We start from the raw sequence: 12,419 nt of genomic DNA, 5'->3' as shown, positions 1-12,419 counted from the left end.
AAAATACTTTTGCTTTAAAAGCTTTGTTCCACTGTTAAAATAAACAACACTTTTGTTTCAAGAAGTCTGTCCTATCCCTGTTCACCACTGATCACAGACTGAGAGGAACTGCAGGTACCCTAGTTCAGCTGGACCTCAGGTGGGTGAGAACAGTTGATCCACAGATACTGTAGCCCAGGGCCTGGTATAAGAACAGGACAATTGTGGCATTTCACTCCAGGAGAGGTAAAGGTCTGAGCCCTGAAAGAGGACAGAAGTGCAGCTAGCCCTGTAACTGTGATAGCTAGCAATGTGAGAACAAAAGGGCCTGATTCTCATTTACACTGAAGCTCTTTAATACTGCTCTGGCTGTGTAAAGGGGTCATAAAGCGATACTCTTTAAACACCACAGTGGTGCCACGGGGGGTGGAGGGAGGATCAGGCTCAGACAATGGGAGGGACAGGAATGACCAGTAGAATACTGCCATTTTCTAGACTACCAGTCACATTGGATTTTGATGTGACTGGTAGTCACATTTGGATTGAAATTTTAGGCAGAGGGCAGGAAGGGGAAAAACCATGACACTCTTATAACAAAGATCTGGGCTATAAAAGATACTAATACTGGAGCAGAGAGCAGTAGTCAGCAGGTCATAAATAAGTTGTCAGGGCTGCTAACACAGTAGGTAGCTGAGATAAAGGTGAGATGGTGCTTTCTAAAAGGCCTAAGATCTGTCAGCGCAAAAGCAGTATTAATGTAATTTGTTTAAAAAAAAAGACTGCACAATGGTTTACTCTGATATTTTTCTACGAGCCAGAAAGACTTCTAGGCAGACACAGAAATAATGAAAAGTCATAAGGAAGGGCAAATGCATGGCTGTCTTTGTTGCATACAAGCTCTGTGCGAAATTCATGCAGTTCTGGGTAAGTTACTGTTGAAATTAATTGAATTACCCAGTTAATAACAGAGAGAGGAAGGAAGGAAAAAATGGCCTTGCACCGGCTATTCACTATGTCAATGCTAAACAAAATGCCCACCACTTACACCAGCACTTCTATGCACCATGTCAGAGGAGATGTGCAGGACACTCCGGGGCAATTCAAAGGGACAGTATGTGCACCAAAAAGGGGAAAATGTCTTCCATGTGTTTGGAACATATGTGTACAAACGTGTTTGTTTGTCTCCCATTAGAGACTCATGGAGTCTCCCTATTTCTCCCCTTCACTCCTCCATTTTAAAAGAACTCATGTCGTACTTGACAATTTTTTTAGTGGAAGATTGCACAATACTTTGGAGTTCGTTAACACTATTTCCCAATCAGCCAGGGGTATTGTTAAAGCATGGCACAGGGCTTCTTCACAATTCAAACATGCTGCAGTACTGCTAACCACAACCATTGAGACAAGGCCTCAAATAGTCACCAATGGGCTTAAAAACCATGAGATTTTAAATAACTTTGGGGTCTTTTTAATTGCCTTCTGGACTTGGAGCAATTAGGGTTCATGTTTTCCAGCTTTTTCCCCACAACAAAGGGAGCTGGAAATGTCTTTATTTTTCTAAATGAAAACTAAGATTCTCGAATATCCCCAGGAGCTTGGAAGAACACCTAGTATCATGAGATCCCTGACAAAATAGTGAGAACTGTCAACATTGCATGCTACCTCCATTGTAGTCAGAAAAAGAATGACTCAACTTTAGATCCCTATTAGAATCACACATATAATAATTCTTGCACTCTTAATAGATTTCTGGACACAAAACCTTTACCAATTTGCTGTTAGTCCTGAATAATTTTTATTTAGTGTCAATTGTAACTTAACCCAAGATGAAATTATACCTACATCCATTTTCTTAAATATCTAGCACAATGCACAGGAGTTTAGATGCATGATCCTCATTTATATGAACAGAGCTGCATATCTACAGAAAATATTTACCCACTGTTTCTGGCCTAAGGGGAGCTGAAATATTGGAGCACAGAAAGTTACATTTCTTTCTTTAATCGTTCATAAAGCAGGGATTGAGTTTCCACGGACCCTCTGTAAACAGAAATGTGTGTCTTTTGTAGCCATGGTAAAATGCCCCTATATATAGCTGGGTGCTAATTCTGTGGGAGGTCTGAGGTGGAATCAGTCCAGTGAGTTCTTGCTTAATATGCATCTCTCTGTTACCATCTTTATCAAATAAATGGATTTAGTTTAGACAGCAATCAACACACAGTAACTTTTTCTATCTCTTAACATCTTAATAAGCAGCAAGATTTTTTTTTTAGACTGGGAGAATCGGTCAATGAGAAGTCAAAATAAATCATGCAGCAAGAGTTATTGCTGAAGGAGATGGCTGCATGAAGAAAAGGTTTCTTAGCGCAACCCAGTTAGCCCATTAAATGTTAATAACTTACTGTGGAGACAGATGGGAACAGTCACTCGTAAACTGACTGCTAACCCAAATATATGATGGGCAAATTGCCCAGGACCTGAGAGAGCAGAGACACGACTGTCTACATAAACAATGTTTTGCTGCAGCTCTGTTAAAACAAACATCCATCCAAAATCATGCAGCAATGGCAACACAGAATGAATTACCATAATGGGTTCTGTCCATATTTGCAATGCCTTGGGCCTGATTATCTGTAATGGGCTGATGCCCTCAAACCTAAGGGCCAGATTTTCAGAAAGGCTCAGCACCCACAATTGGAGCAAGATTTTCAAATGAGTTCAGCTCCCCATTAGGCACTTAAGACAAATAAGCAGATTCTCAAAGGAGCTCACTTTGGAGTCTAAGAAGTTTTGATACTCTGAACCTTATTTGAGTGCCTAAATGGGAGCTGAGCTCTTCATCTGGCCCCTTCCTGATTTAAGCGGGAATTGAGGATGCTCAGCTCCTCAGAGGAGAAGGTCCTTAGCATCTCAAAAATGACTCACGCCACTGGATAATGAATATCTGGCTACAATTTGGGCTGTGTGACCCTGGTACTTTACCAGGAGCATGTTTCATTAGAGTTTTAATGTCCTCATGCACATTTCTAAATACTGAAGTAATTTTATCTCTAGATTTTGACTAAAATGAAGGATTAATTAATGCAAGTAGTCAGAAATTCTGTATCTGGATATTGGGCTGAGTTGGAAAAAATGCAGCTTTGGGTTCCTCATCCAAAAGCAAATGGAGAAATAAATGAATCATCATCCAAAAGTCAGAGTGAAGGCCTGAAGCTGTGAAACGCAGAGAAGTGGCAGATATGTTTACAGACGTTTTATAGCCCTGTCTACACGACAGACAGAGCCATGTTAAGTGGAACCAGGGACTGACGGACAGACTCATTTGACGGCGCTACAGAAAACATGGACCACATAACAGCATTTTTCCCACTACAACTGTGTGTTAATTTGGTTGGCTTGTATTCATCTGCCACACTGCACAACCCTGAGATCAACAGGTCAATATTATTAAGGCCAGAAAGAACACTATGATCATGCTGTCTGACTCCTGCATAGCACAAGCCATAGAATTTTACCCAGTAACTCTTATAGTTGAGGGAATTCATTATCATCATCATCATCAGTACATTCTGTGAAAATGCAGGCAGCTGTTTCATGTAGCCTTAGATCCTGGTGCCAAGGGTGGGGGTTAAAGTTAAAGTTGTTTTTCACATCGTGCATTGCACTTCTGAGCTATCCTCCGGCACAGACGTGGGGCCTGATTCTCTCCTGCCTTGCATGTGGTGTAGTCATTTACAGCCTGTGTAAAGTGAGTGTGAAATGCTACCAATATCAGAATGAAAGCATTTTACACCCACTTTGCACAGGTGTATGTGAATACGCAAGATGCAAGGCAGCGAATAATCAAGCCTGTGGGAGACAGAAGTACTGGTTAAACAGGTAACAGACACAGTGTTATTCCCCCCCATTCATGTTTGAACTAAGGCAGAACACTATTCAAGTGAAGTGCTGCAATAAGGAACACCCACATGGTTAGGAATCATGTGTTTATCATGTTGCATGTGTGGGATCAACCTTGCTACATCCTAGTTACCAACCTAGTAAAAAATCTCATCATAGTGTAGATGAATATTCAGGAAGAGAGCTTTCCATACATCCAGTCCTTCAACAGCTTTATTTCATCCTTTGCAAGGCCAACCGTTATCCTCTAACACAATTCTCATTCCCAATTAATATTCTGCACAGGAAGTATCAAAGGACGTAGCGTTACATTATTATCCAGTAGTACAGCTCTACTGTGTCCCACATCAAGCTAAGCCAGGGTCATGAGAGTATATCACTCAGACTTCTATTACCTCTGTTATCATAGGACTTTAGTAGAGGGCACTACTATTCTGATTCTTACGAGGTGGGGGGTTGGTTCAGGATCAGACCCTGGAAAACTTACACTAGTGAGTGGTTACTAACACAAGTAATCCCATTGACTCAAATCAGAGTACTTGTGTGAAGAACTACCAGTGAGCACAAGAGGTTCACAACATGGTTCATAAGTAACTTGATACAATTTGCAGTAATAAAGATATTTTCTACAGTAAATATAGAGAAGCAGAAGACAACAGAGCCAATAGTGAAGTAATCATTTATTGTTTTATTCTGTTTGTACAGCACCTAGCACAATGGGGTTCTGGTCCAAAACTAGGCACTACAGTAATACAAATAATACATAATAATAAAAATAATATTTATCTTAGGTAAAACTGGCAATCATTTCAATTCCAACACTGCAGTACATGCAAAGGGGGAAGAAATACTTTCCGTCCCTCGGCAGATTCTCAGCAGCTTAGATAGGCACTGCTTCAACTAAGGGAGAATCAGAGGTTTTGATATTTTATTTTATTCTAGGAAGTTGAGATTTGATGTTCCATTTGGATCTTCTCATGTCTGTCTCTGGAAACATCACTGGCACACATGCCCTAGTACAATAATATTGCTTTGGCTGATTTTATGACATCATAATGGGGTTACTGACAGAAGCCAGGAGTCTAATAAATCTGCAGACAGACTTTTCAGCCAGCTAGTTCAAGCTGACAGGAATAGAACAACTGATTTCTGTGGGTCAAGAGAACAGAGCCTTCACATGTATCCCCTGGGACTCATCCTTGCGAGCCTTCTGGGTCATGCTGCCTCCGCCCTTCCCCTAGAAACAAAATACCCAAACATCCTGCACTCACTGGTACCAACATGACTCTCACAGGAGCTCCCACGATAGCCCCCTCATATATTATTAACTATTAAGTTTTAAACTGACTCTCATTTGTAAAGCAAATTTTTGGATGGGCATCAATGAGGGAAAAAACCCAACCCCATAGTTACAAACAGCATGAAACTACACTCATTATTACTACAGGACGCAAACAACAGGACAGCTGTAGATGTCACTATTTCACTGTACTATTGGGCATGACAGAACATTTGTTGCCCACCCATTATTGCAGGGTGAAATTCCCATCTCGGAAAACATTCCTCTAGACTGATGCTATTATCCTGCTGGATTTGGCTTCCATGGGTTTCTTGGTTCTTCCAGCCTCTTGAATTACTGACTTCTTTAATATAGTCTTAAGTCAATTTATTTTCCCTTACTACTATTTAGTTGCATTAAGTGTTAGCTTCATTGGTCACAGAGTCCTAGATCTTAAGCGGTGATAAAAAAGGGACTATGAAAACCATTAGGGATGCCAGGGCTTGTGATACTTTCTTGGCACTGCCAAAGAGGCAGACTGCAGTTTCTAATCAATTGGTGAGCCTGCTTCATCTCTTGTGTATCTCTATTTATCCTGCCTTTTTAGCAGACGGAGTTAGTAGAATATCTTAACCCTGCACCGCTCCATTAGAATACAAGGATCGAGATGAAGAATTCTGTTACAACAGCAGGTTTCACAGATAGATTGTAGCCATATGTGTTTCCAGCAGCTTCCTTCTGATTATCCCTCCATTTCTTCTAGAGTTTCCTTCTCTATACACAATCCTTATGGAAATTATGGCCACATGTACTGGTAGCCTCCATCACTGTATTACAGCTATTCACTAAAACCACTCACTTCACGGTAACACTATTAGCTTATCATAAGTGATGAGGGTAGTGAACTGCTGGATTTGGCTTCAAGAATAAATATCTTTCTTCAGCAAAATTTGTGAACATTGCACACAGTGCCACACTCTGGTTAGCGGCAGCACCTGAGCTGAAGCCCCTTGTCTATAACCGAGAGGGCAGATTCCAGAGCATTCTCCATTCACTCCAAACCTCTGGAATATGCTTCCTCCTAAGGTTCACAACAGCCCGAGTTTTTCTGCATTCAGGACATGCTGCAAGGCCCACCTTTCTTCTCTTGTCTGTGAGATGGGTGTTGGACAGGGCTGGTGCTCTGGGGAGCGTATTGGGGTTGGTTCGATTCTGTTTTTTATATATATGTATGTTGTCATTAGGTTATCTGAGCTGATCTTGGGTAACTGATGTGTCTGTTTGTTTTATAGTACATTTTTTAAGATTAAGGGTGCTATGAGCGTTGGAGGGGTATTCTTTTGTTAGACTTTGTAAAAACCCAAACAAGTAAATAAATAATCCCCCCCCCATGCTGATACCTCGGGCACTACCAACCCTTAGTCAAGTATCTTCTTTTGGTCTAGCATTGGAAAACCTTGTTCAGTCATTTAGGGCCAAAATTCTATCTTCACATATGTTGCACCCAGCTCCAGCTGACTTCAGTGAAAACTGCATGTGCTCATTTATGGCCAGAATTTGGCCGATGGAACTTCTCACTTTTACAAACAATAGCATGTAGAACAAGCAAAAGAAAAAAAGAACAGAGACAACACAATTTAAACAACATCCCCAAAGCCTCCAGAGGGAGGCTAGTTCAGCTGGAGAGGAAAGATAGTTCGGTGGTTACAGTGCTAGATTTTGGAGACCCAGGATTCAAGTCCCTGCTTTGCCACAGACTTCCCGTGTGACCTTGGGCAAGACACCTAGTCTCAGGCCTCAGTTTCCCATCTATAAAACAGGGACAACAGCACTTCCCTACCTCACAAGGGTGTTGTGAAGATAAATACATTAAAGATGTATACAAATACAGATTTATATTAAATACGCAATAAGATACTACAATAATGGGGGCCATAGGATAGACAGATAGGAAACCTCAGAACAAACAAATACCCACATAAAACTCCACACAGAGTCAGCACGATAGCCACCTGTTATCATGTATGTTGCACAATTAATAACATTGCAGACTGCACTTTATTTTACAATAGGGCAGTAAAGTTTACTTACTCTTCTGGGAACTCCACCACCTTGTTCTTGATCTTGTTATGGAGAGCCAGAATGTATTCATCTATAAAAGGGCACTACAAAACAAATCAATGATTTTCCAGCTGTTAGGCATCTCAAGTGTTTAGCAATTGCCATTCAGATATACTTTTGTTACATATTTCTTCTGAATTTGACCCAGAAGATACATGCAGGGTATGTTAGTAAAATCTCCCCACCTCTCACAAGCAGAGTTATGCCTTACTTAAAAAGTTAAATGCAGAGATTTTAAAAGAGCAGGGTTGCCCAGCGAATGCAGCACTAGAGTGAGACTCAAGAGATCTGGGTTCTATTCCGGACCCTGCCACTGACCTGCTGGGTGACCATGGGCAAGTCACTTTGTCTCTCTGTGTCTCAGTTTACCCATCTGTAAAATGGGGGTAACAATACTGGCCTTCTTTGTAAAGCACTTTAAGATCTACTGATGAAAAACTTTGTATAAGTGCTAGGTATTATTGTTTACCATACAAGGGTAATTAAGAAATTCATCTCCAAAATGAATAGGGGAGATTCACCTGTCTGAGAACAAAGATGAAGCAAGAAAATTACCCAAGGCCAGGGGATGGAATCCAGTCCACCCTGCACACATGCAACTTGCGTCAACGCTGCGAGTTACCTCATAGCCCCTATTCCAGTCTATGGAATGTGCCTGCTGCTGCTTTAGACTTCTAGACAACAGTTACTGGATTTGTGTAAGCACAGATCCAATGGTTCCATTCCTACCCCTCTCCCCTCAATGCTCTCCTATACACCAGTTTATCTGGAGCCGCTGGGAAACCCTCATTCATAGCACACACACAGGGGTGTAGTCCCCATGTGGTGTTGCTCTGTCAGCCAATGCCATGCAGGGCTACATAGGGATTTTTGGTCAGGAGGACATTGTATGGAGCCTCCACAAGTAGGCGAATTCCACTCAATAGAATATATGGGTATATTTTTATATGATACATGGAAAATTGCTTCCTTCTTTAGTTGCCTGCTGTGATGTCAGTTCATAGTTCTGGGGCCTCCTATGAAAGCTGGTCATATCACACTCCCCCTGACTGTATTGTCTGTTTGCAAAGTCATTGACTTTTGCAGGTGAAACAGAATCTTGAGCTTCAAGTCTTCACAGGTAAGCAAAGTAGGACCCAGCTTTCAAATACATTAAGTTTTCAGGATGACATTTACTTGGGAGACTGTTCACGATCTAGGATCTTAAACAGATTTAAAAATGCTTCACGGAACAGCTTTACAGATCTTGGGCACTAACCACCTACATGATGCCTAAAATAGTCTCCTTCAATCCCTTTTTAAATTTTCTGTGCTAAATTCAGATACATGAGCTCAGTGCACATTTGTTTCTAATGTAACTTTTTCCAGTTGACTGATATATGCCTAAATTCTGGTTCTTCCTATCTGAGCACCATGGGCAGGAGCGGAGCTGTTGTGACTGACTAGCCTTTACTTGAGCCACTCTGCTTGCAGAAAACCTCAAGGGGGCAGAGCATTCAGCAGTGCTCCTTACAGCTGGTGCAAAGACAGTAGTGTGAGCACCTGCTTCTGGTGGGATAGGGGATGGTTTTCTGGCCTTGTCCCCTGAACCGCCTAGCCAAGGTGAGTTATAAAATGAAGGGAAATGAGTGCACAGTATTTACTGCAAGGCCAACTGTATGGGGGTTTCTTGGAACAGAACAGTTAATTGGTTTTATTTACCTTACCTCTTCCAGTCTTCTCCATGCCATAACACATGGGGAAATGATATCACCAGGGGGCAAAATCCTGAGAGATGCACAGTCAACTTCAACTATCTTCAGGATTTGGTGCAAATAATTTATTTTAGAAATAGCCCAGTGCGCAGTTATCATAACTAATAAAATATTCTGAATTAGTTAAACCAATCACAACTGTAACAAAACTACTTGTTCCTTTACGTTTTACCCCAGTCAATTATAGCCACATCAGCTACAAAGCCTTGAAACTGTACAGTGTGATTTGTGGGGCCCTGCATGACCCTGGGAGGATCCTACAAAACCATAAAAATTTTTTGCTCATGCAGCAAATTACCATAACCTGTACAGGTCTGCCGTGTTTATCAGCTGACCGACGGCACACTATCTGGATCATTTAAAGCACTTTAGAGCAGCTTTTGTATCAAACTCGTGCTTCTCTCCACATGTTCTGCGTGATTTGTTTCTAAATCCAGGAAATATTTGGGGGGGGGGGTGTCAATATTATTGCCACTGGTGCCAGTCTGGGCACTGATGTAAGCTATGGCGCAGACCTGTGAATTTTTACGCATGGATGCCACCCTTATTCACCCACTGACTTCATTAGGACTATTTGGGAGAATGAGAGCTTTCAGATTCAAGCTCTTTGTTTATTATTTTTCACCTATTTGTGGGAGAATCAGTCTAATGATAACGAAGCCGCAGCTCCTATATAAAATTCAATTGTTCTACAGTCATCTTACCTTCCCATATACAAAGCAATACAAAGTAATTCCCATGGCCCATACATCAAGTGCCTGAAAGAAAGCAATTGCACTTAGTGAATTAGATCCATCAGCTAGATACATTTTAGATCAGCCAGCTATTTTCTCAAACATAAAAATAAACCCTTTTTCATTAGGAACCCAATTTTATAGATACCGAACAATGTAATTAGATAGATACATTGCTATATGCACACAAAGAAGTCTGCAAACCACCTAGCACACTTTTACCGCTATTGGCCAGATTCTGCCAGCCTTAATCACATCCAGTAGTTTCTCACTGTACAAACAATCCCATTCATTTCAATCAGACTACCTGTGGAGGAAGACATTACTTAACATGAAGAAGCCTGGCAGAAATCTGACCTACACAAACAATAATGGATCAAAACCTGAAGTCTCACTCAGGCAAAACTCCCATTGGAGCCTACGGGAGTTTTTTTCTTGAGTAAAATAGTTAGGACCTCAGGATTTGACTCAATAATAAAAGAAAAATTCTTCTTTATTTTACCTGGCCTGTGAACAGAGACACACCGATGAGGATGGTTTGGATACCACCCTTCTTTTCATGTTCCCCAGGTCCTAAAACTCAGACTAATTAATGGTGATCGAAGACCTACCTTTCCACTAAAGCTTTTGCCAGAATCTGAAATCGCCTCTGGAGCCATGAAGGCTGGTGTACCGGCAGTACTGGAAAGCTGGGCGTCATTCCCTTCAAACTGATTACTGACTCCAAAATCAGCTATTTTGACATGCCCATCATCTCCCAAGAGCAGGTTGGAAGGCTTGATGTCCCGGTGAATGATCTTCTGATAGTGCACTGTAAACAGATGGGAACATACTCTTCAGAAACTACCCAGCACATCTGGAAGAAACCACATTATAGAACAGCACCCTTCCATCTCCAACCAAATGCTAGCTAATGCCCAGGCCTATACATCAGACTTTAGAAAGCCAAGGGCTTCATCATACTTTCTAAAATAGTTGTTGACCCACTATTGTTTTGTAGTGAGCCTTGTTCAACCCCCTTGGGGAGGTAAAAAATATTTTTCCCTTGCTGAGCTTAGTATTTTTGAAGCTTTCTCTTAAATTTTGAATGGCCATAAAATCAACACGGGTGGTTGTATTTAAAATGACAGCAACCTTAATTTAAACGGTGTAAATTAGTCAAAGCATTTTTATTTATACATGTCATCCCTTATACCAGCACAGCCCTGGGACCAGTGATTGCCAGGGGACTATTGTTCTGTGCATAAAAGGAGGACTTTAGTCCCCAGAGGAGGATGGTGAGTGGAACTGGAGGACAGTCACATTTCAAGAGGGACTGGGATTGGCAAGGGATCAGGAATACAAGCCAGGGCTGGGTTGCTGCTAGGTGAACAACAGAACCTCATCGAGTAACACTGGCCACTCTAGGATTAATAGAGCTGCTTTCTACAACTCTGCCTGCCTGTTGTGTCCCTGGGGAGTAGAGGGTGCTGAGGCTCATTGGGGCTTCTGAAGCGTGCTGCGGGAGCCTGGGGATGAGTGAGGGTGGCGAAACTCGTAAGTGGCTGGAGCAGCAGCCTGCAGAAACAGGGAGCCCAGGGCCCATATCAGGCCCCTCACCTTCTGCCACTGCTTCGACCTCACTACTGCAACTTCCTGGTGGCATGTGGCTGCCTGCTCAGCGGATGCCACTGCAGCGTCTAGTGTCCAAAAGGTGCAATTGCAGGCAAATGCCTACAGCCTTGCAGCAGCTCGGCCAGATGCATGGCATCTCAAACAAGACGCAGCATTCTGTGGTAGGACTGTCAAATGCGTGTCACCTGAGATGCAGCCCGGGCTGTCAATCTGGCACTTTTCGCCAGCACTGAACAAACGTTAAGGGAAAAATCAAACTGATAAAGGTAATTAACCAAAGAGAGTGGGCACAGCCCCAGAGACCTTAATACCCAGGGAGAGGGAGTTTTGCTGTTGAAGGAGGAAATAATTAGTCAAGGCTTGCAGATGGTGAAAAGCTTTACTCCATCTACTAGCCCCAAATGAATCCACAGGACTGCTCATGTGAGTAAAGGTTTGTGAGATGCAGCCCATGGGTTCCATTTTTTAGATGTTTATCTCAAAATTGCAATTCTACTTGGCTAATCTACATAGCATTAGACCCCCACACAGAAAGAAACATGCCCACATGAGAAGACTGGAAGATTGAGGGGGCTAAGCTAGCATCCTTGTGCCAAGGAGAACTGACACATCAGAAAAAAAACCAGTGAACATTTTCAGTTTGAAAGAGGCTGTTTTAAATGCGAGTGATAATCAGATTGTTGATTCCAGAACTCTGGAGAATACCACCATGCTCTAGGTGTGTCATAAACAGGAACCTTTGAAAGAGACACAGAATGTTTTATTCTAAAAGAGAATAAAATGAAAGAAAAAAATATTCCAACCTTGAAAATAACGATCACTCTCATGTTCAGAAATGTGGCCTTACAAGCTATTGTCATAGGAACCCTTTTATAGCAAAGTCATGTTTGAAACCGACTTCCATTCTGAAATGTTACAACAGGAAAGATTGCAATTATGAATAGGTTGAATTAATGAACTGCTTCCTGGGCAAGTGAGAATGGACTCTTAAGTCTTAACTGGTTTATAGCACTCCCAAATATCAGATCCAGTTGAATT

The 12,419-nt window shown here is 41.8% G+C and overlaps 1 protein-coding gene across 6 annotated transcripts in view; it reads right to left on the bottom strand.

Annotated features, from left to right (window-relative positions):
- Positions 1-12,419, bottom strand: part of CAMKK1 (calcium/calmodulin dependent protein kinase kinase 1) — a 196,146-nt gene that overhangs the window by 29,945 nt on the left and 153,782 nt on the right. For all 6 annotated transcript variants that reach the window (XM_007054151.4, XM_043531413.1, XM_027831224.3 and 3 more), the window contains 3 exons: positions 10,379-10,578; positions 9,738-9,791; positions 7,250-7,323 (listed from right to left, as the gene is read on the bottom strand). In XM_007054151.4, the coding sequence (XP_007054213.1) occupies positions 7,250-7,323; positions 9,738-9,791; positions 10,379-10,578 (328 nt within the window). The remainder of the gene's footprint in view (positions 1-7,249; positions 7,324-9,737; positions 9,792-10,378; positions 10,579-12,419) is intronic.

Source organism: Chelonia mydas, chromosome 17 (assembly GCF_015237465.2).
Source record: "Chelonia mydas isolate rCheMyd1 chromosome 17, rCheMyd1.pri.v2, whole genome shotgun sequence".
Lineage (NCBI taxonomy): Eukaryota > Metazoa > Chordata > Testudines > Cheloniidae > Chelonia > Chelonia mydas.
The sequence above is the reverse complement of the archived record's forward strand: the minus strand, read 5'-3'. Positions and strand labels throughout refer to the sequence as shown.